The sequence below is a fragment of the Haliotis rufescens genome, unplaced genomic scaffold, assembly GCF_023055435.1.
Source record: "Haliotis rufescens isolate VD_foot unplaced genomic scaffold, xgHalRufe1.0.p SCAF_12, whole genome shotgun sequence".
Lineage (NCBI taxonomy): Eukaryota > Metazoa > Mollusca > Gastropoda > Lepetellida > Haliotidae > Haliotis > Haliotis rufescens.
Window position 1 is genome coordinate 9,807,619 of NW_025963802.1, and position 24,415 is coordinate 9,832,033.

The following is a 24,415-nucleotide window of genomic DNA, read 5'->3' on the forward strand; positions in this document are numbered from 1 at the left end:
AGTCAACATAATCTGAGTGATAATCAAGATCATATTGTTATGAAAAGGTCTTACTTTGCTAAGTGCATCAAATCATATGAGCACCTTGATTAAAAACATGAAAAGATTTGGAAAATATCTCTTGACGCTTGCTTGATGGTACACATGCATTGCAAATTCTGCGATTGACCGAAATCTGCACAGTAGTTTATGAACCGAATGTTGATTTTGTTACGCGATTTTGATTGGACTATGCAAAGACTTGTTATATATACTATGGACTGTGGAATATAGCGCAATAAAGATAGGCCTATTGTTGTTGTTCTTGTTGTTGTTGTTGTTAATGAGTATACATCTTGTTCTGTTACAGTACATCCGAGTGGCTTCCACAGATTCTGAGAAGCATGTCCTGGAGATGATGCTGAAGTATTGGAGAATACTGGAACCAGTTCCACCGAAACTTGTCATCTCCGTCATAGGCGGCGCCAAGAACTTCAAACTGGATGGTAGAATGCGGGACACATTTAACAGTGGTCTTATAAAGGTAGATGAGCTTTACATGCTATCATGTTGCAGTCATTGTAACCAATTACCGAACATTCCAAAAATATCACTGTGGGGAAGACTAAAGATGGTCTTCCGACTTTGCATCCTTGTAGGGAATCGAACCTGGGCATATTGAGCAAAAGGCTGTAACCCAGGGGTCCGGAAACCGTCATATGCGCCGGACATGTCCGATTGGGAATCTCAAATGTCCGTTTTAAAATATTGCTTACCGGACATTCTTAAATTTTGACCGGACATGATCAACAGTTAGGACTGAGCAGTTTCTGTCTGCAGTTGCAACACAATGAAGATTAACTACACTGACAAGCTTTGTTTGTTTTGATTGCTGTAAATACATCGTACCTACATGATAGTCCAATCGGTCAATCACTGTAATAGGCAATAAACTGAGCTGACACTGATTAATCGAGGATTAATTACTGAGAACATCTTGTTAATTTGAGTGAAAGGTGTTTACAACTGTACATTAATACCTTGCATCATCGATGTACCTCATTATCCTCACAATGCAACGATACATAACCTCAGACAAGAAGCGAAAGCGTGACGACAGCCAGTCGACCGATGCAGATCAGTCGAGCAGATCTGCCAAACCCTCAAAGTCTGGACGATCATTTTGTAAGTCGTGGCTAATGACTTTCACTTGGTTGACATACAATGAGGATTTGCAGATTTTATTGTTTTCAGGAGCTAGTCGTATATTGAATCTTGATTGACCGCCATTTTGCTTTCTCGGACGATCGATATCCAATTTTTTTATGGTCAATAATTAAGTACAGATGAAAAACATATTCAAATAACTACTGCTATCAACGATATTTAAGTATTTGTGATTAAATTATCTGTCTTGTTTTTAAAAAAATCTTTAGTTTAAAAAAACACTTTTCCCGTGAGGGCACGTGATAACCAAATATGGGATAATAGTCTCGATCCAAATGTTACAACACGTACACTTGAGCAGACTCATGAATATAACTCATGAATATTAATTAGACCGTTCACTACGTTAACAGATCGTTATTATAACAGAAACAAACGTATGTTTTCCATGTAAATCTAAAATGATATTATTTGTTATTAATTGTCCGGTGACTTAAACAATTTAAATTGAAATAATTCATAATTCATCATATTATGAATACGTAAACTTGTAATGTGTGTGAAAAGTCGTACTAAAATACGCTATTTGAAGGGGGCGTGGCCTAAATGCAAATGTCCGATTGGGATTTTAACCACTAGGTTATCCTACCATCTAATTGTGGAACATATTGAAATAACTAGGTAACATATAGATTTAAGTATCATGTTTCATGAGCTATTGGGGACAGTTGGGTAGCCTAGTGGTTAAAGCGTTCGCTTGTTATGCCAACGACCCAAGTTTGATTTCCCACATGGGTACAATGTGTGAAGCCAAATTTTGGTGTCCGCCGCTGTGATTTTGCTGGAATATTGCTAAAAGTGGCGTAAAACTATACTCACTCACTATTGTAAAGGCCTTGGGTCAGTCCACTTCTGACTGAGTGTCATGTTTCATGACCTTTTGTAATAGCTTTGGGTCAGTCCACTTCTGTCGCTGATTGTCATGTTTCATGCTGACTGGTGCTTCAGCCTTGTGGATAAAGCATTCACCCGTCACCCAGGAGGTCTGGGTTTATATGTCCACATGGATACACATTTGTGAAGCCCATTACTGGTGTCGCCCACTCACTGACAAACTATCCTCCCTAGGGACTTGTGAATGTAATTTGAATACACATGTGCATGGAATTGTGTCTTCTAGTCACATTTTATTTTATTATTCTATTTAATTATTTTATTTTATTTCATTTTTAATATTTTAAAAAAATTGTTTTTATTCTTTAAATTTTATTTTATTTTACTTATTTTTTAATTTTTAATTTAATTAAATTAATGGGTTTTTTTCTTTCTTATTTTCTTATTATTTTATTTATTTAACTATTTCTATCTTAGGCTGCCAAGACCACATCTGCATGGCTGATCACGTCGGGGTTCAACATGGGGGTGATGAAAGCTGTGGGCCAGGCAGTCCATGAGGGCCAAACCTTCCAGTGGGACAATGACAGGATGACCCACGTACTGCGCTGTATCGGTATAGCCCCATGGGGCTATGTGAAGGGCAGGAACTTCCTGGAAAGTTCAGATGGAAGGGTAAGGATATGTTTTGTAACTTTCAGGAAAATAATGTCACAAAATATTGTAGATTCCGGGGCAGAATAGGTACCTATATCTCAAGAGCTGACGGTATGTCACAGTATTATGCTGATTATATTGTCTGATCACTCTAAGGTCACTGGTTTAGTTGTTATTACCTGATAACTAGTAGGATAGGGATGAAATATTGCTGACTAAGCTATATACATCTTTCAGAGGCAACCGACTGTAAAAGTCCAGTTTCCTCCTTTGACGAACTAGGCTGCAATAATGGAGTTATATTATGGCTGGACTAATGCGTTTATGCATAGTCCATTCAAAATTGCGTAACTAAATCAACATCCGGTTCATAAACAACATGGATTTCAACATGCAGATTTCGGTCGACTGCAGGATTTGCAAAAAGTGTGTACCGTCAACTGGGCGTTGACAGATATGTTTCAAATCTTTGTTTTATTACAACATATATCTTTATCATCGATCAGATCATCTTGACAAGGTGCGGCCATTTTGTTTGAATCAAATGCAAGTGATATGAGAGGTTGAATCTGATTGGACAATAGGAGGGGCATAGAAAGGGCATAAATTGTAATCGGCACATGGCACTATGATCAAGCCCAGCCATTTCAGCCGAGTTCGGCAAGAGTGGAAACTGGACTTGTAAGAGTCATTTAACTCCCTTGCCTCAGGAATGTGAGCTTTGTACAAATTTCTTCTTCTTCTTTTGAATGGTCATCAATGCTGAAAGTAGGGCTGATATATAACCGTGATAACATTGTTTTATAACTATGTGTATCTTACACCAGGGTAAGTTCAACGCCCACTACAGGACCAGCAACACCATCCTCCACGGTCAGCCCGTCCATCTCAATGCTGACCACACCCACTTCATCTTCGTGGATGATGGGATGAGGAACAGATACGGAGGAGTAGCGGACTTTCGGGCGAGGTTCGAGGAGAACATCATGTCATGTGAGTTGCTTGTTCCTCCCCAGATGTTACTGTACAGGAAACTGTTGCCTGAAGTGAGCTGTTGATATTGGATATAACTCATGGTGAAACTACAGTTTGCCTTTAATGATGTACTGTAAATCTTGAAATAAACGCGAGCGTGAATTAAATGCGAAAAATGCGAGTGGTCTTGGCTCGCATTATTAAACATCGCATTTATATCAACAATAAGACATTTTGGATAGCAGAAATACCAACTTAGACATACCCTGAAAACAAACAACTATGTTTTCCACATCACTGTTTATTGAGCAGCTCTTGTAACAAGTATATAAACAATATCATTCAAACACTAATTACATCCTGTGAATTGTCCCTGCTGAGGTCAAGACAAGAGTTCTACTCACTTATGTCATCACCGATCACACCTGCAAGTCCAGAAAGACGCCACCCACACAACACAGTGTCTTTGTTCTTTGCAACTGCATCAAAGGCCGACACGAGCCAGCGCGCATGCATTGTTTTAGTGGAAGTACAGTACTCAGCGCTAATAAGCAGTTCTATTTGGGGTGTGATTGGATTAATGTAAGGTTGGATTAAGATGAGGATTCTCCTGTAAACCTGACAGAGGACATTTTCTTCAGATAACATATCAACTGATGCTTGAGAGGAGGGGGGTGTCGCATTCATATAGAGTCGCATTTTTGGCAAGGAGCCAGCATTCGCTTTCTTTTGGAGATGCATTAATTTCACGTATGTGGTGATCAGATGAGGTGAAGTGTGTTTTGTTTTTTTTGCATTCAAGATAGACTTGAGAATCATATTTAGTTAATTTGTCACATTTACGTTTATTCGCCTCTCTAGGAAGAGATTCACGTTTAGTTCCCCGCATACCGTAGTAAGGGAAATTCACAATTTAGTTAGCTGTTTATATTCCATTGAGCAGCGTCATGTGTTCTTGTTATGTGGCTGTAATATTGTTTAACGCTGAACTTTCTCACTGAATTCTTGCAAAATGATCAGGCAATAATATGAAACTGTTTGGGCCAGGGAATGTTGGTGTTACAAATGTGTTGGTACCTTGCCAAGGTTAAAGGAGGCATGGAGTCATTGTTTCACTGCATGTTTTCCTGAAGCTATAGAACCGTGAAGATTCTGGGGTAGAATAGGTCTTCAGCAACCCATGCTTGCTGTAAAAGGCGACTATGCTTGTCATAAGAGGCGACTTATGGGATCGGGTGGTCAGGCTCGCTGACTTGATTGATGCATGTCATCGTGTCTCAATCGCATGGATCGATGCTCCTGATGTCAATCACTTGATTGTCTGGTCCAGAATTATTTACAGAGCGCTGTCATATAACTGGAATATTTCTGAGTGCGGCAACAAACAAACAAATAAACAAACAAACACTGAAGCTATACCTACTGGTTGCATCTGTTTCCAGCGAGGGGCATCCCTGTGGTGCTGGTGGTGGTGGAGGGTGGACAAGATGCCCTCATGGATGCTGGCACGTCCTTGAAGCAGGGCATCCCTGTCGTGGTGTGTTCAGGAACTGGCAGAGCAGCTGATATACTTGCTTATGCATTTAACCATACAGTCAAGGCAACCAAGTGAGTCACTATGCATTTACCCATATGTTTAAGGCACCCATGTGAGTTGCTATGTATTTACCCCTATGTTTAAGGCACCCATGTGAGTTGCTATGTATTTACCCCTATGTTTAAGGCACCCATGTGAGTTGCTATGTATTTACCCCTATGTTTAAGGCACCCAAGTGAGTTGCTATGTATTTACCCCTATGTTTAAGGCACCCATGTGAGTCGCTATGTATTGACCCATCTGTTTAAGGCACCCATGTGAGTCGCTATGTATTTACCCCTATGTTTAAGGCACCCATGTGAGTCGCTATGTATTTACCCCTATGTTTAAGGCACCCATGTGAGTTGCTATGTATTTACCGAAATGTTTAAGGCACCCATGTGAGTCGCTATGTATTTACTCCTATGTTTAAGGCACCCATGTGAGTCGCTATGTATTTACCGATATGTTTAAGGCACCCATGTGAGTCGCTATGTATTTACCCCTATGTTCAAGGCCCCCATGTGAGTCACTATGTATTTACCCATATGTGTACGGCAACCATGTGAGTCGCTATGCATTTACCCATATGTTTAAGGCACCCATGTGAGTCGCTATGTATTTACCCATATGTTTAAGGCACCCATGTGAGTCACTATGTATTTACCCATATGTTATGTATTTACCCTTGCACACTTGAATCCACTTTTATTCATACGTTGAAGGCAACAACGTGAGTCTCTTTACATTCAAAACAAGTTTCTTTTTTTTAGCTGACTTATAGATCACTAAAACTGTCGGCCTAAATGAACATGTATTTCCGATAATTGTAAATATCTGAAGCATTGCTTGCAGTTTCCAACCAACACATCACCTGAATTCTTTTTAGAGGTCCTAAAACTTCCTAATAGCTATGGCTCATGGAGTTGTCATGCAACCTTTAGCGCTCTCATTGTATGAAAGTTCATTATTTCATGACAGTAAATTCATTGAAATTTTACCATTGTATACAGACTACATTATACAGCAAAGTGATGAAAGTGTTTTAATCATATTATACTTTCCCACGTTAAACACAGAAGGGGGCCCTGTAACCAGTGTGTATATATACCGTATTTGACGTAATAAGCGCCCAGGGTGCTCTCAAAATTACAAATAGGGGCCTCTTATTAGAATATTATTTTGGTGGAAAAAACAGAGTTGAAACATAAATTTCATGGTTTATGCTGACAGCCTGAAATGTTTATGTACGACAGATATATTTTTCAAGAATTTAATTGCCCCTAATTAAGGGTGCATATAACACACGATTGCGTATAATACGCGAATAAATAAGTCTTGTGTACATTGATCAATCGGAAGGGGTGCTAATTGGGATTGTTCACTAGCTAATATGTTAGCAATTATCGCCATTATTAGAGCGGGGCGCTTATTACGCCGAATACGGTACTACTCAAAAGAAGTTAAGGACCATGGCGTGACAGGTTAACTATTGTAATATGAAAAAATATATGCTACTCAAGAGAAGTTAAAGACATGATTCTTTCACATTACTTTAGTTAATGGGCCATGGTATGACAGATTCACTATAGTTATATGAAAGAATTGGGTGGTCCTTAACTTCTTTTGAGTAGTATATTATCAATTGTAGTTATCACTGTTATTCTCCATGCAATCTCATTAAAATCAGATCTTTGTTCTCGCTGCCGCTAAACAAAGATCTGAGGATATCCCATTATGGGTCACGTCAGACCGACCTTTCGCGAACTCTGACCGACCAATGGCATTACTGACAAGAAGTTGATATTAGCCAATCAGAAGGCAGCTTTCTCGTGCTTTACAGCACTAATTTCAATTTGGCGACTACGCTTCGAAACATATTTTAACAAATTCTCGCTTAAAAATTTGAAACCTGAACAAAAGAACATTCTCGAATGGCTAATATATGGTCTAGATTGTATAGATTCAGTCGTTAAGCCCGTAACTATCGTTCGGAATACCCCGTTTTAAAGTTTTCGTGGCTGCATGATTAGAAATCACATTCCGACTGTCACTTTCATGATCTGGTAAGCGACGCTCTGATTGGTTGGATGAAAGGTCGTTCTGACGTGAACCCTAATGGGATGTCCTCAGATCTTTGTACAGCGGTAGCTAGAACTAAGATCTGATTTTAATGAGATGGTTCCTCATGCAATATGTTTGGAAATACAACAAAAAACAAAGTCAATTCATCAATGGTGTTCACCCTGCATGTACTTGTCTCAACAGTGGAGAACGTTTCATGAGAGAAAAACATCTGAGAGTCTTGGAGAACAAACTGTTCACAGCATATGGGAAGTCATGGGGCAAGAAGGCGGAGACTGAGAGTGTCAAGTACATGGAGATTGTCACGGAATGTTGTCAGTACGAGGAGAGGGTAGGTTGTATGTAGCGGGTACGAATCCAAATTTACTACCTGGGTACCCAACCCCCTTTACCCGACCCTGCCAGGGGGCCTGCTGTAGGTCTCAAGAGATGGGTTCAAAATGTCCGATTGGGAATAGTTTGACCGTAGCCCTGGCAAAATGTATATATATATAATACTCTAATAAAACAATCTGGTCATGCATAGACTGAAGGTATAACTTTATTCAAACACAGGAATGGGTGCATAGTCAGAAAGAAATGTAGATTAGTGACTTGTAGTGTAACCATGGAGTTCTAGATCATTTTTTACATTAAACAATATATCATGTGACTAATCACGGGTCCGGGTAGTCCTATGGCCCACCTCTAGTTGTATGGTGTATGTGCATATATATATATATATATATTATATGTTGGTATTTTATTAAAGTTATTTCAGCCAAATTTGATTCTGAAAGTTTGTAGATTTGTTTTGTCTGAATTTAGATTTCCTTTGCGAATTTTTGAGTCAGTTAGGACTCATGTCAAACCGTTTTGCGAATTTATATCAGGGAATTATTCCATCAAACAGGCAGGAATTATGCCTCCTGTAAAACTCTGGGATGACACGCCATGATTTGAGTGAAATATTTTGGCGATAAAACCAGTTCACTCACTAATGGTGGTATGCCTGACCATGGAACTAGGTGCTGTATTTGTTGCTGTGCCATCACCAGCAAATCATTAAAACATTTTGATATGTTTTTAATTTTCATGTAGTTCAGTGACCATCATTATTGTTTCATAAATTACAGTTGCAGTAAATTTGTCATTTCAGATCATAATCTTCCCAATCAACAAGCATGAAGACCTTGATCTAGCCATTTTGTCAGTTCTTTTGAAAGGTAAACATGACTGATAATTAGGGCTGTTACGATTCACTCGCGTATTCGGTGAATCGAACCGTATCCATTCATGAATTGAATTCGTTATTCGTGGCCACTAGAATCGAATATTTATGAATATGCAGTCATGTGCATTTACATACCCTGTACTTAAAAATATCCATAAGAACATATTATATGCATAGATGTCTTCAAAAGACAACACTCTCATAATATTTAATTGACAGTATTGTGGTCACAGGTCATTGTCGCATTTGTGCAGATACTAGTTCCTGGATAAGTGCAGTATATAAATGTATAATATATTAATAATTAACAATCCATGTCAAATAATTTATGTTGTTATTGTTTCACTGATTACAACAAATAATACATCAACTGATGACTTGTTATTGTATTCGTGAATTGCTTTTCATATTCGTTACCCTATATTCGTGATACGAATCGTATTCGTCTCATAGTGTATTCGTTGCAGCCCTACTGATATTTAATGTGAAAGATGGATTGTTTGATTTCTTTTTGAATTTAGTATGTTAATCTAGAATGTTATATGTTTGATGCATTCCCCTTCTCCATGCTTGTTAATCAAGTACCACAGACCACAACCGTTTGTATACAAGAGACAGTAGGCTGTTTCGCGTAGTGCTACATCTGCAACTACATAACACATTCAGTCACTGGTTTTTCTGGTCCTGATGAGCTGGAATATTGCTAACTATGGCGTTGAACAACGCACACTCACCATGCTGACTGACTCACTTACCATGCTGACTGACTGACAGACTGACTGACTGACTCGCTTCTGTTTGCAGCTGGAGGTGGAGGTAAGGCAGGGGGCAACCATCTGGACCAGCTGAACCAGCTGAAGCTGGCCTTGACGTGGAACAGGGCGGACATTGCTCAGGAGGAGATCTTCCGAGAAGATGTCAACTGGTCACAAGGTACTTGGGGTATAAGACATGCAGATAGATTCAATAATACAGGATTGTGAGGTAGGGCACCATGGTTGTTCCGAGGCTTATGTGCCCATGCAGACAGATTCAATAATACAGGATTGTGAGGTAGGGCACCATGGTTGTTCCGAGGCTTATGTGCCCATGCAGATAGATTCAATAATACAGGATTGTGAGGTAGGGCACCATGGTTGTTCCGAGGCTTATGTGCCCATGCAGACAGATTCAATAATACAGGATTGTGAGGTAGGGCACCATGGTTGTTCCGAGGCTTATGTGCCCATGCAGATAGATTCAATAATACAGGATTGTGAGGTAGGGCACCATGGTTGTTCCGAGGCTTATGTGCCCATGCAGACAGATTCAATAATACAGGATTGTGAGGTAGGGCACCATGGTTGTTCCGAGGCTTATGTGCCCATGCAGACAGATTCAATAATACAGGATTGTGAGGTAGGGCACCATGGTTGTTCCGAGGCTTATGTGCCCATGCAGACAGATTCAATAATACAGGATTGTGAGGTAGGGCGCCATGGCTGATGTTCCAGGGTTTATGTGCCCATGCAGACAGATTCAATAATACAGGATTGTGAGGTAGGGCACCATGGTTGTTCCGAGGCTTATGTGCCCATGCAGACAGATTCAATAATACAGGATTGTGAGGTAGGGCGACATGGCTGATGTTCCAGGGTTTATGTGCCCATGCATACAAATTGTAGAGGATTGTGAAGTAGGGCGCCATGGTTGTTCTGATGCTTATGTGCCAATACAGACAGATTCAATAGTACAGGATTCTGAGGTAGATCACAATGCTGGTGTTCTGGGACTTATGTGCCCCTGCAGATAGATTCAATAGTACAGGATTCTGAGGTAGATCACCATGCTGGTGTTCTGGGACTTATGTGCCACTGCAGATAGATTCAATAGTACAGGATTCTGAGGTAGATCACCATGCTGGTGTTCTGGGACTTAAGTGCCCCTGCAGATAGATTCAATAGTACAGGATTCTGAGGTAGATCACCATGCTGGTGTTCTGGGACTTATGTGCCACTGCTTATTACTGTTTACAAAGTGAAAAAGTTCGAAGAATCATGATGATAAATAAAATCTCAGGTTTGAGTTTTTTATATCAAATATCAAAAGATACTCACATGAGAATCTCTGTTTGTCAGCAGTAGGTTGATAAAGAAACTTAAACATATTTGGGAGGGGGAAGTCATTGCATATATATATATATATTGAATAATTTATTTTATTTCATCATCCTGCAGAACATTTGATGGAAGCAATGACCATGGCCCTAGAAGAGAATAAAATGGACTTTGTGAGGCTTATCCTCAATCAGGGCATAATCATGCGGGAATACCTCACTGTACACAGACTGGAGAGTCTCTATAACAAGGTGAGCCCATCCGTCCAAGTAAAGACCAGTAAGGGTGTGAGGTTTTACCAGTATATCGGTAAATTACAGGTTCATTCTTTCCATGATGCGTATCACAATATTATGTTTTAATGCTTGATTTATTGGGTGATTTCAAATAGCATTTTTTACCATGTGTTTAATGTTATACACATGCCAGATACATGTACCTTTGAAATGTTTCCGTAATTCAAAATGCAAGTTGGCATTCAGGACATCTTGTGGCAGTGATGTCACACCAAGTCATCACTGTCCTGGAGCATGCATCCTTGTGTATTTATTGACATTAAACATTATATGCTGTTCCAGCATCTTGTTTTGTTCCATTTATGAACTTCAATCCCTGCATTGATGTTGCAAATTGCTTCTGAATTCAAAATTTTGAATTATACAGTATATTGTGATACGTATTGCAATACAGCCTTGTGCATTGCAAAATATTGGGATACACTTTAAACATCCTATACCCATCCCTAAAGACCAGTATGTGTACACTTAAAGTCAATGAATGGGGTGGGGGTTTCTGTTTGGAGTTGGTACCCACAAACTAGGCTGGTCTTGAGAGGCGACTGAATGGGGTGGGGGTTTCTGTTTGGAGTTGGTACCCACAAACTAGGCTGGTCTTGAGAGGCGACTGAATGGGGTGGGGGTTTCTGTTTGGAGTTGGTACCCACAAACTAGGCTGGTCTTGAGAGGCGACTGAATGGGGTGGGGGTTTCTGTTTGGAGTTGTTACCCACAAACTAGACTGGTCTTGAGAGGCGACTGAAGGGGGAGGGGGTTTCTGTTTGGAGTTGGTACCCACAAACTAGGCTGGTCTTGAGAGGCGACTGAATGGGGTGGTGGTCAGGCTCAGTGGCTTGGTTGAAGGCTGTCCTTGTACCCTGATGGTGTGGATCCTTTACCCTTTCAATGTCAATATCACTGGATTGTCTGGTCCAGACTTGATTATTTGTAGGCTGCTGTCATATGGTTGAAATATTGCTGTGTGCAGCTTTAAACAACACATGCACGCACGCACGCACGCACGCACGCACGCACACACTCATGCGCTAACACACACACTAACACACGCTAACAAACGCTAACACACTAACTAACTAACACACACACATTAACTAACACTAACACACTAAAAAAGAGAAATAAGAACATGATATTTTTTGGCCTTGAGTATGACATTAATCCAATCATACATTGATTTTACACACAGATTCCAAAGCATGGCTACCTCCGTCCACTGTTGACAAGATTTTCCAAGAAGACTGATTTCTGCTTGAGTGATATTGGCGCGTTCCTGACGAGGCTCCTTGACAAGTATGATGACGAGAAGTTCCAGGAGGGTGACACACAGAAGCTGGCCGTCATCAGTCAGTCATCCAGTGTCCGAAAACCCAAGATGATGATGGAGTCTACAGACACAGATGATATCGAGGAAAAAGATCAGTTCAAGCGGCCATACAAACAGCTGCTAATATGGGCCATTCTCATGAACAGGTGGGTAGTTTGTACCCTGGTTAAACTGATAAGTGAAACAGAGGGTTGGTAATTATTCGACCATGAAGAATACTTGATTTTGATGGGTTAAAATGAGGGTTCCTTTTTGCTACGGAAACCCCTTTTAATTATATTAAGTCTTTTCACACAAAAAACGTGTGCATGAATAAATCGATAGCCGCCTACATATCACTTCATAAGAAATGGCTGCGGATCGATCACCCCCCTAGGAACTGTAAAATGTATCGATATGTCGTCTATTACACCCTTGGTCTTTAATACAAGCCAGGTCTCTAATACATGCCGGATCTATGGCTCTTGCGAATTTACCTCTTATTTATACATTTGAAACCTCGTGTTAAAGCGCTCTGTTCCAAATTAAAATAAGAGGTATCTACTTTACTGTAGGACTACATCAAATTTAAAAACACATTAGGTTTATCTCCTAATTCTACCTTGAATGTCGAACTTGATTCTGATTGGCCAATCAGAGCTATCAAATTGCAGTAACAACCTCTGATTTAAACAGCCTATTTGATGGCGGCATCCCAGTAGAGGCTATTATTTACAGAAAAGATTTCTTTCTCAGTCTGTCGGTAGGCATTTTGAAACATTTATTTATACAAGTATTGGTTACAAAATGGAGGTATCTAATCTACAGTGAGACTATATCAAGTTTCTGTTTTCGGTTAAACATTGTCACAACATCAACACTACACTGCCTACAGTTTGTGCATGAGTTCACTATGGTGCCCTGTGGTACTCATTTATAATATTGTTCCAGCTTTAAGTGTTTAATTTACACAATTAAAGTAGGTATAAATGGTGCATGAACAACACCATTCGAGAGTGAGAGGATTAATATGTAACCTTTCTTATGCTCCTGTGATGTGTCACAGAATCCTATTAAGAACTAGGGGCGGTCGGGTAGCCCAGTGGTTAAAGCGTTCGCTTGTCACGCCAAAGACCTGGGTTCTATTCCTGACATGTGAACAATGTGTGAAGCCCATTTCTGGTGTCCCCCGCCGTGATGTTGCTGGAATATTGCTAAAAGCGGCATAAACCATACTCACTCACTCACTCAGTATTAAGAATTACAAACTCAGAGCTCCAGATAAGCTGCATATCTACGTAAAATACGCATCAGAAATGCAGAAATACGCAGTAAAATAAAATCCGAGCGTATCAAATACGCAACGAACATTACAGATACGCAACAAAAATAAAACTTGTGCGTATCATCAAATATTGTAAAGTAACCCTGCGTATTCGATTAGCAAATCAGCAACTTATTTTGAAATTATAAACGGGCATTCCGTCAACCTTGCCAAACTCCACGATGACAGTTACATCATGATCATCTGCCATCACACTTTCTTGCGGAAGTATTGTGGTAGTTTTGAGTCCTATAAAGCTCTCGAACCCACACGAAACCAGTTTGCAGGGACTAGATGAATAGTGTTTTTAAATATTTAACTTAGATACCCACATGTGTAAAAACTAGTGGGTAACAGAAATTTGAATACCCAGATTGAATTACTGATACCCAATGATTTTAAAATGCATGGGTAAAATACCCACAACACCAAAACCTTATCTGGAGCTCTGCAAACTACCTTGTGGCCAGGGACTGTACACTGGGAGAGAAAACAGTTTTTTTCTTTCGCTTTGGAAATCATTAGCGTATTCCCAGGATTAATATCAGGGAAGTGTATGAATGGTGTAGATTGTTTTGTGTGTTCCTGCCAGGGTCGACCTTGCTCTCTTCTTCTGGGAGATGGGCGAGGAGCCTATATCAAGTGCCATCGCCATCACCAGGATCTGTCAAGGCATGTTCAAGAAGATCCCCAAGTACCAAACGAAGATCCGACAAGACTTTGTGGAGATGAAAATGTAGGTGACGGTGATATGTATTCTTTTGAAGTATACTTCAGCTGTAAAACTTGAAGGCCCTGCGGTGTCGGGCCATCTTGGACCTAGTTGGGTCTTGAAGCTGCTTAATGTACCTGCTTACTTAGTAAAGACTGAACTTTATGCCTTTTGATACCGTTCTTATTATCAGCACACAATGCAATTTAGAAAGTGGTCAAACGTAACAAATGACATATTTGGGATAACTCTTTCTTAGTAAAGCACAGATTCTAGTGCTTTTGGGGGGTTGAGTCCCATCCAGGAATCGAACCCGATCTGCCAGAGTGAGGCACCTAATCGCCAGCACAGAAAGTCAGTGATCTAACCCACTCAGCCACCGAGGCATCCACAAAAATGAAAGTCCAACAACTGGTAGTCTAGATCTCATACTTCGTGTATCCCTGTGACAAGTGTAAATTGGCATGGCTCCCATGGCCGAAAGCTATTAACACACAATGACAAATATTATCCCAAATATAACTTTTGTTACGTTCTTATTATGTTTTTCATCTGTGCTGTTAAACGTATATGATAAGGAGGCACTGGTGGCCCATGGCCAGTTGTCTGTGGTGCCGCATTTTTCTGTGCAGAGTTATGTCCCGTTGTCCCTTGGGCATGCCAGAAACCTATGATCGGGGGGTGAATCCCAGTTTCACCTAATTATGTTTCTTGGTGTATTCGCACCATAACCATACTCGTGGGTTCCACCAAAGTTGTGAATGTCTAAGACCTGAACCCCTTCTGGCTTTCTTCCCACATCAAGCTGACACACTTTCATATGACTGATGCTCTTCAAATCAGCATTAATAAAAGGTTAATTAATTTTTATATGAACAATAACTATTTTTCTGTGTCCTGGTGTAAATTGGTGTGATTATAGTTTCTGTACAAGGCATTATAGTCACTGTACAAGGCATTGTGGGTGTGATGATAGGCTCTGTACAAGGCATTGTGGGTGTGATGATAGTCTCTGTACAAGGCATTGTAGTCACTGTACAAGGCATTGTGGGTGTGATGATAGGCTCTGTACAAGGCATTGTGGGTGTGATTATAGTTTCTGTACAAGGCATTATAGTCTCTGTACAAGGCATTGTGGGTGTGATGATAGTCACTGTACAAGGCATTGTGGGTGTGATGATAGTCTCTGTACAAGGCATTGTGGGTGTGATGATAGGCTCTGTACAAGGCATTGTGGGTGTGATGATAGTCTCTGTACAAGGCATTGTGGGTGTGATGATAGGCTCTGTACAAGGCATTGTGGGTGTGATGATAGTCTCTGTACAAGGCATTGTGGGTGTGATGATAGGCTCTGTACAAGGCATTGTGGGTGTGATGATAGGCTCTGTACAAGGCATTGTGGGTGTGATGATAGGCTCTGTACAAGGCATTGTGGGTGTGATTATAGTTTCTGTACAAGGCATTGTGGGTGTGATGATAGCCTCTGTACAAGGCATTACAGTCACTGTACAAGGCATTGTGGGTGTGATTATAGTTTCTGTACAAGGCATTATAGTCACTGTACAAGGCATTGTGGATGTGATGATATTCTCTGTACAAGGCATTATAGTCACTGTACAAGGCATTGTGGGTGTGATGATAGTCTCTGTACAAGCCATTGTGGGTGTGATGATAGGCTCTGTACAAGGCATCATAGTCACTGTACAAGGCATTGTGGGTGTGATGATAGTCTCTGTACAAGGCATTGTTGGTGTGATGATAGTTTCTGTACAAGGCATTATAGTCACTGTACAAGGCATTGTGGGTGTGATGATAGTCTCTGTACAAGGCATTGTGGGTGTGATGATAGGCTCTGATCAAGGCACTGTGGGTGTGATGATAGTCTCTGTACAAGGCATTGTGGGTGTGATGATAGTCTCTGTACAAGGCATTGTGGGTGTGATGATAGTCTCTGTACAAGGCATTGTGGGTGTGATGATATTCTCTGTACAAGGCATTATAGTCTCTGTACAAGGCATTGTGGGTGTGATGATATTCTCTGTACAAGGCATTATAGTCACTGTACAAGGCATTGTGGGTGTTATTATAGTCTCTGTACAAGGCATTATAGTCTCTGTACAAGGCATTGTGGGTGTGATGATAGTTTCTGTACAAGGCATTATAGTCACTGTACAAGGCATTGTGGGTGTTATTATAGTCTCTGTACAAGGCATTATAGTCACTATACAAGGCATTGTGGGTGTGATGATAGTTTCTGTACAAGGCATTGTAGTTACTATACAAGGCATTTTTGGTGTGATGATAGTCACTGTACAAGGCATTGTGGGTGTTATTATAGTCTCTGTACAAGGCATTATAGTCTCTGTACAAGGCATTGTGGGTGTTATTATAGTCTCTGTACAAGGCATTATAGTCACTATACAAGGCATTGTGGGTGTGATGATAGTTTCTGTACAAGGCATTATAGTCAATGTACAAGGCATTGTGGGTGTGATTATAGTCTCTGTACAAGGCATTATAGTTACTATACAAGGCATTTTTGGTGTGATGATAGTCACTGTACAAGGCATTGTGGGTGTGATGATAGTCTCTGTACAAGGCATTATAGTCACTGTACAAGGCATTGTGGGTGTGATGATAGTCTCTGTACAAGGCATTGTGGGTGTGATGATAGTCTCTGTACAAGGCATTGTAGTCACTGTACAAGCCATTGTGGGTGTGATGATAGTCTCTGTACAAGGCATTGTGGGTGTGATGATAGTCTCTGTACAAGGCATTGTGGGTGTGATGATATTTTCTGTACAAGGCATTATAGTCACTGTACAAGCCATTGTGGGTGTTATTATAGTCTCTGTACAAGGCATTATAGTCACTATACAAGGCATTGTGGATGTGATGATATTCTCTGTACAAGGCATTATAGTCACTGTACAAGGCATTGTGGATGTGATGATATTCTCTGTACAAGGCATTATAGTCACTGTACAAGGCATTGTGGGTGTGATGATATTCTGTATGGTATCGCCTCCTTCTGCAGCATGTTTGAGAAGCTGGCGATGCTGGTGCTGGATGAGTGCCACCTGGTGGACCCCAGCAAGGCCATGATGCTGGTGGAGAGGAAGTCCCTCATCTGGAGCAAGATGTCCTGTCTGCAGATGGCTGCCTCTGCCAATGATCAGGTGAGACGTTGTCTCAGTGAGCGAGGGCGTCCAAGTAAAATATGTATGTTATGTGAGCTGACTGTGTAACCATGTGGGGATCTGAGGAGCTGTCCATCCCCCGAGTTTGTGAGGAGAAGTGAGGTCTGTTTTGGCCATGGCTGTTGCAGCCAGATTTAGTTTTTAGCCCTGTTTCTCAAAGGGATCTTATTTCTCCGATTATTGTAAAGTATCTGAGTTACGACGTTTCAAGTTCACTACTTAAAATAGCCACTATGAACATGTGTCTACAGCTAGCCTTTCCCATTGAATCTGCCCTGAAATATTTATAGTCAAGAAGTTTCCATGAGATTTAATGAACATATGCGTATTGCAATATGTATCTTGACCTATGTATCGTGACCTTCCTGTATCGTTTCACCCCTAGTGATCTCCTCACATGCTCTAAGCACCAGGATCTTGGGTTGCTATGACAATACGCACAGTAATCTTTATCTCTGCAAATATAATTTAATCGGTGAATCATCATGTCTAGTGATGTTTTACTTCAAATTTCAAATTTGTATTGACCAAGTTTTTACGGTATGTTAATTAGCATCAATTTTGAAGGCTTTTTTACAGGGGGTCACCTTATAGGTGGGGTCGCTTTATAGACGGCGATATACGGTTCTACCACAGCTGCCAGAAGCCAGGTTACTTAAATATGATTCTAAGAGAAATGAGAGTGAGTGCGTGAGTATGGTTTTACGCCGCTTTTAGCAATATTCCAGCAATATCATGGCGGGGGACACCAGAAATGGGCTTCACACATTGTACCCATGTGGGGAATCAAAGCCGGGTCTTCGGCATGACAAGCGAACGCTTTACCCACTAGGCTACCCGACCACCTCTAAGATAAATGAGAAATAGATATTATAGGAAAATATTTTAGGCGATAAGTAAGCCTGTGATTCATGTGGCTTTTGTGAATTTCACGTGAAATGTGTGAAAGTTGACTGGAATGGAAATTGGTGGTAAAAATGTGTGACTGTGTTACCATGGTTACTTGAGAGTCTGGTATCATGTATGGTGTTGTTGATTGAGTCGTAGGAAGACGTTGCATATTCCTGTGACATAAAAAAGAAGATTAAGATGTCAATGAAAAAAGATCAAACGATAAATATTTTGGCTTCTTGAAAATGGATATGCACATGAAAAATGGACGTAGCTTGTTCTAGTGTGAAGACATTTTTCAAGATATCTTGAACACAGCAACGATGGTTTATCTTGGCTAGACTAGGTTATACACCAGCTGTTATGTTATATAACCACATCAACTGTACTCTTGTTTACAGTGGCTGAAACAACATTTCCTCACTGACTAATAGTGTGAGAACCCCAGGGGGATTCTGGGTTAGAATAAGTCCCCAGCCAAGGGTGGATCCAGCATTTTTAAAAGGGAGGGGTCCAAAATATCAAAATCATCTCACAGATAATTTTACTGCCAATAATAAACTGCAATAGGTTTTCAAAAAGGGCCCCCCCCCCCCAACCTCTGGATCTGACTAATCCAGCAACCTCTGCTGGTTGCAAGAGGCAAGTACATGGATCAGGTGGTCAGGCTTGGTTGATTGTGCGTCATTGTACACTGACGGCAGAGTATTGCGGAGTACAGCGTCAAAAAACAAAAGCAAACGCTGATAGTAATTCTTTCCTCAGGTATGGGGGCGTTGGGGTAGCCTAGTGGTTAAAGAGTTGGTTTGTCACGCCGAAGACCAAGTTCGATTCCCTACATGGGTACTATCTGTGAAGCCCATTTCCCGCCGTGATATTGCTGGAATATTGCTAACAGTCGTGAAAAACCATACTCACTCACTCACTCAGGTATGAATGGAAATGTTTCAGGCTTTCCTGTCGTCCGTGGCCTGCCAAGACTCCATCAACACAACATGGAAACATGGAATCCTGTCCAGCTGGAAATATGTAAGTCACCTACAGTCTTCTCTTACTTATACTGCCAGTGTTTGTAATCTAGCATCATTGTGACTGAGTACACAGAAGGTGTGTTTCATTAAGTAGAGAAAAAAGAAACCATATCTAGTGCTTTTTGAAGAAACTTTGGGACATTAAAAGATGTGAGAAGGGTTGTTTGTCAGTGACAGAAATCTAATAATTAGTTATACATGTCCTAATGGTAGTCCACAACACACTTGGCACATCTTTTCACCCATCTTCCCGAGGAAGGGAGTTAACTGACTTTAAAAGTCCAGTTTCCACCCTTGCCGAACTAGGCTGGAATTATTGGGCTCAATCGTAGCGCCACCAGTGGCTATTACCAGTAATGTCCCTTTTAAGCCTCTCCTATGGACCAGTCAGATTCCATCACTTGCGTTTGCTTCACACAAAATGGTGGCGCCCAGACGATCTGATCGATAATCAAGATCCATATTGTGACTAAATGGGTCTTACATCGCGAAATGCATCAAATCACGTAAGGACCTTGATTAAAAACATTGAAAGATTCGGAAAATATCTGCTGACAACGCGTTAGCGGTGCACATGCCTGCAAATCCTGCAATTGATTGAAATCTGCATGACAGTTTACAAACTGGATTTCGATTTCGGTGCACGATTTTGATTGGACTATGTATAGACTCGTTAGTCCAGCCAAAATGTAACTCCATAATACCAGCCGAGTTCGGCAAGGGTGGAAACTGGACTTTTATAGTCAGTAAACTCTCTTGCCTTGGGAAGATGCTTTTCACCAGGTGAACCGGACCCGTGAAGATCCGGGGTAGAATAGGTCTTCAGCAACCCATGCTTGCTGTGAAAGGCGACTATGCTTGTCGGAAGAGGCGACTAACGGGATCTGGTGGTCAGACTCGCTGAGTTGGTTGATGCATGTTATCGCATCCAAAATGGGTGGATCGATGTTTATGGATTGGAGTGTCTGGTCTAGACACAATTATTTACAGACCGCTGTCATATAGCTGGAATATTGCGTCGTAAAACAAAATACAGACAAATATGATGTAACTATAATGAATAGATGAATAATCTTAAGTTCCGTTGCTTGTTCCTGACACTATTATCCCTGAAATAATGCCAATGAGATTGCAGATTTTAACTCACTAACCCACTGAATGACTCGCAGGACTCTCATAACATTATGCTGTGTTTAGGTATTGATGGGTATTCTCATCCCACCCTTCATCTTCTTCGTGGAGGTGGCCAAGATGGGGGAGACTCGACTCTCTGTAGCCCAGAAGCTCCTCACCTTCTACACAGCACCAATGACCAAGTTTGGATGTTACACGGTAAGGCAATTGAATCATGCATTTTTGTTAATTGTTGCCAATCTTTGGTAGAAATCTCATTGTTTATTTGGTGTCCTTTGGTAGAAATCCCATGTTGGCTTACGTGGAACAGATTTGTAGTGATAGTAAGTTTCATTCAGTATTGTTGTAGTGAGTGTGTCTTGTTGGTGAGAGATAGGAAGGTAAACATGGAGTAACTAGCACATGTTCTCCTCCCGTATGTCAGTCTCATCAGTCGGATCGTTTGCTCTCATATGATACCCCTCTGTATGAAGACAGACGCTCGATAGGAGGTCTCCTCAGGTGAATTTTCTAATCAGCCAATCAGCAATGTCTCTGTGTATTCTTGTAATCATTGAACAGATGTCTTACCTGGCGTTCGTGGCCATGTCTCTGTGTATTCTTGTAATCATTGAACAGATGTCTTACCTGGTGTTCTTGGCCATGTCTCTGTGTATTCTTGTAATCATTGAACAGATGTCTTACCTGGCGTTCTTGGCCATGTCTCTGTGTATTCTTGAATCATTGAACAGATGTCTTACCTGGCGTTCCTGACCATGTCTCTGTGTATTCTTGTAATCATTGAACAGATGTCTTACCTGGCGTTCTTGGCCATGTCTCTGTGTATTCTTGTAATCATTGAACAGATGTCTTACCTGGCGTTCTTGGCCATGTCTCTGTGTATTCTTGAATCATTGAACAGATGTCTTACCTGGCGTTCGTGGCCATGTCTCTGTGTATTCTTGTAATCATTGAACAGATGTCTTACCTGGCATTCTTGGCCATGTCTCTGTGTATACTTGTAATCATTGAACAGATGTCTTACCTGGTGTTCGTGGCCATGTCTCTGTGTATTCTTGTAATCATTGAACAGATGTCTTACCTGGCGTTCTTGGCCATGTCTCTGTGTATTCTTGTTATCATTGAACAGATGTCTTACCTGGTGTTCGTGGCCATGTCTCTGTGTATTCTTGTTATCATTGAACAGATGTCTTACCTGGCGTTCGTGGCCTTGTCTCTGTGTATTCTTGTAATCCTTGAACAGATGTCTTACCTGGTGTTCTTGGCCATGTCTCTGTGTATTCTTGTTATCATCGAACAGATGTCTTACCTGGCGTTCGTGGCCATGTCTCTGTGTATTCTTGTTATCATCGAACAGATGTCTTACCTGGCATTCCTGACCATGTCTCTGTGTATTCTTGTAATCATTGAACAGATGTCTTACCTGGTGTTCTTGGCCATGTCTCTGTGTATTCTTGTAATCATCGAACAGATGTCTTACCTGGCGTTCCTGACCATGTCTCTGTGTATTCTTGTAATCATTGAACAGATGTCTTACCTTGTGTTCTTGGCCATGTCTCTGTGTATTCTTGTAATCATTGAACAGATGTCTTACCTGGCGTTCCTGGCCATGTCTCTGTGTATTCTTGTAATCATTGAACAGATGTCTTACCTGGCGTTCCTGACCATGTCTCTGTGTATTCTTGTAATCATTGAACAGATGTCTTACCTGGCATTCCTGACCATGTCTCTGTGTATTCTTGTAATCATTGAACAGATGTCTTACCTGGCGTTCTTGGCCATGTCTCTGTGTATTCTTGTAATCATTGAACAGATGTCTTACCTGGCATTCCTGACCATGTCTCTGTGTATTCTTGTAATCATTGAACAGATGTCTTACCTGGCGTTCTTGGCCATGTCTCTGTGTATTCTTGTAATCATTGAACAGATGTCTTACCTGGCGTTCTTGGCCATGTCTCTGTGTATTCTTGTAATCATTGAACAGATGTCTTACCTGGCGTTCGTGGCCATGTCTCTGTGTATTCTTGTAATCATTGAACAGATGTCTTACCTGGCGTTCTTGGCCATGTCTCTGTGTATTCTTGTAATCATTGAACAGATGTCTTACCTGGCGTTCTTGGCCATGTCTCTGTGTATTCTTGTTATCATTGAACAGATGTCTTACCTGGCGTTCGTGGCCTTGTCTCTGTGTATTCTTGTAATCATTGAACAGATGTCTTACCTGGCGTTCTGGGCCATGTCTCTGTGTATTCTTGTTATCATTGAACAGATGTCTTACCTGGCGTTCGTGGCCTTGTCTCTGTGTATTCTTGTAATCATTGAACAGATGTCTTACCTGGCGTTCTTGGCCATGTCTCTGTGTATTCTTGTAATCATTGAACAGATGTCTTACCTGGCGTTCTTGGCCATGTCTCTGTGTATTCTTGTAATCATTGAACAAATGTCTTACCTGGTGTTCTTGGCCATGTCTCTGTGTATTCTTGTAATCATTGAACAGATGTCTTACCTGGCGTTCTTGGCCATGTCTCTGTGTATTCTTGTAATCATTGAACAAATGTCTTACCTGGCGTTCTTGGCCATGTCTCTGTGTATTCTTGTAATCATTGAACAGATGTCTTACCTGGCGTTCTTGGCCATGTCTCTGTGTATTCTTGTAATCATTGAACAAATGTCTTACCTGGTGTTCTTGGCCATGTCTCTGTGTATTCTTGTAATCATTGAACAGATGTCTTACCTGGCGTTCTTGGCCATGTCTCTGTGTATTCTTGTAATCATTGAACAGATGTCTTACCTGTTGTTCTTGGCCATGCCTCTGTGTATACTTGTAATCATTGAACAGATGTCTTACCTGGTGTTCTTGGCCATGTCTCTGTGTATACTTGTAATCATTGAACAGATGTCTTACCTGGTGTTCTTGGCCATGTCTCTGTGTATACTTGTAATCCTTGAATAGATGTCTTACCTGGTGTTCTTGGCCATGTCTCTGTGTATACTTGTAATCCTTGAACAGATGTCTTACCTGGTGTTCTTGGCCATGTCTCTGTGTATACTTGTAATCATTAAACAGATGTCTTACCTGGTGTTCTTGGCCATGTCTCTGTGTATACTTGTAATCCTTGAACAGATGTCTTACCTGGTGTTCTTGGCCATGTCTCTGTGTATACTTGTAATCCTTGAACAGATGTCTTACCTGGTGTTCTTGGCCATGTCTCTGTGTATACTTGTAATCATTGAACAAATGTCTTACCTGGTGTTCTTGGCCATGTCTCTGTGTATACTTGTAATCCTTGAACAGATGTCTTACCTGTTGTTCTTGGCCATGTCTCTGTGTATTCTTGTTATCATTGAACAGATGTCTTACCTGGCGTTCCTGGCCATGTCTATATGTATGCTTGTAATCCTTGAACAGATGTCTTACCTGGCGTTCCTGGCCCTGTTCTCCTTCCTGGTTCTGGTGGACTTCAAAGCTACGCCCAGCGTTGTGGAGTGGATCTGCATCCTGTGGGCTCTCTCTTTCCTCACCGGAGAAACACACACTGTGAGTAGACACCAGCAGTAGCAGCAGTATATTCATACTCATCTTATACACCACATATGAGGAATAGAAGTTTAGGCTCCCTTGTTTATGATCCTACTATGTGACGGGGGCACGGGTGGCCCAGTCAACTAAGGAGCCGCAATTCGCTGTGCAGAGTTGCGTCCCTTGGGCACACCAGAAACCTATGATTGTAGTTTTGAAACCCGGTTCTCCCCGATAATCTTTCTAGGTTTGTGAGCACCATACCCAAGCTTGTGGGTTTCACCGAAGTGGTAAACGCCCGAGATCTGCATCACTTCAGGCTTTCCTCCCACATTAAACTGACACGCCGTGATATAACTGGAA

At 41.1% G+C, this 24,415-nt stretch overlaps 1 protein-coding gene across 3 annotated transcripts in view; it reads left to right on the forward strand.

The window, feature by feature from the left end:
- The window catches only part of LOC124143875 (transient receptor potential cation channel subfamily M member-like 2), a 49,935-nt gene that overhangs the window by 8,467 nt on the left and 17,053 nt on the right, over positions 1 to 24,415 (forward strand). For all 3 annotated transcript variants that reach the window (XM_048393350.1, XM_046513022.2, XM_048393351.1), the window contains 14 exons: positions 350 to 523; positions 2,518 to 2,715; positions 3,525 to 3,690; positions 5,115 to 5,280; positions 7,517 to 7,664; positions 8,472 to 8,538; positions 9,351 to 9,479; positions 10,763 to 10,893; positions 12,124 to 12,407; positions 14,157 to 14,300; positions 17,314 to 17,455; positions 19,319 to 19,396; positions 20,596 to 20,730; positions 23,942 to 24,070. In XM_048393350.1, the coding sequence (XP_048249307.1) occupies positions 350 to 523; positions 2,518 to 2,715; positions 3,525 to 3,690; positions 5,115 to 5,280; positions 7,517 to 7,664; positions 8,472 to 8,538; positions 9,351 to 9,479; positions 10,763 to 10,893; positions 12,124 to 12,407; positions 14,157 to 14,300; positions 17,314 to 17,455; positions 19,319 to 19,396; positions 20,596 to 20,730; positions 23,942 to 24,070 (2,091 nt within the window). The remainder of the gene's footprint in view (positions 1 to 349; positions 524 to 2,517; positions 2,716 to 3,524; positions 3,691 to 5,114; positions 5,281 to 7,516; positions 7,665 to 8,471; positions 8,539 to 9,350; positions 9,480 to 10,762; positions 10,894 to 12,123; positions 12,408 to 14,156; positions 14,301 to 17,313; positions 17,456 to 19,318; positions 19,397 to 20,595; positions 20,731 to 23,941; positions 24,071 to 24,415) is intronic.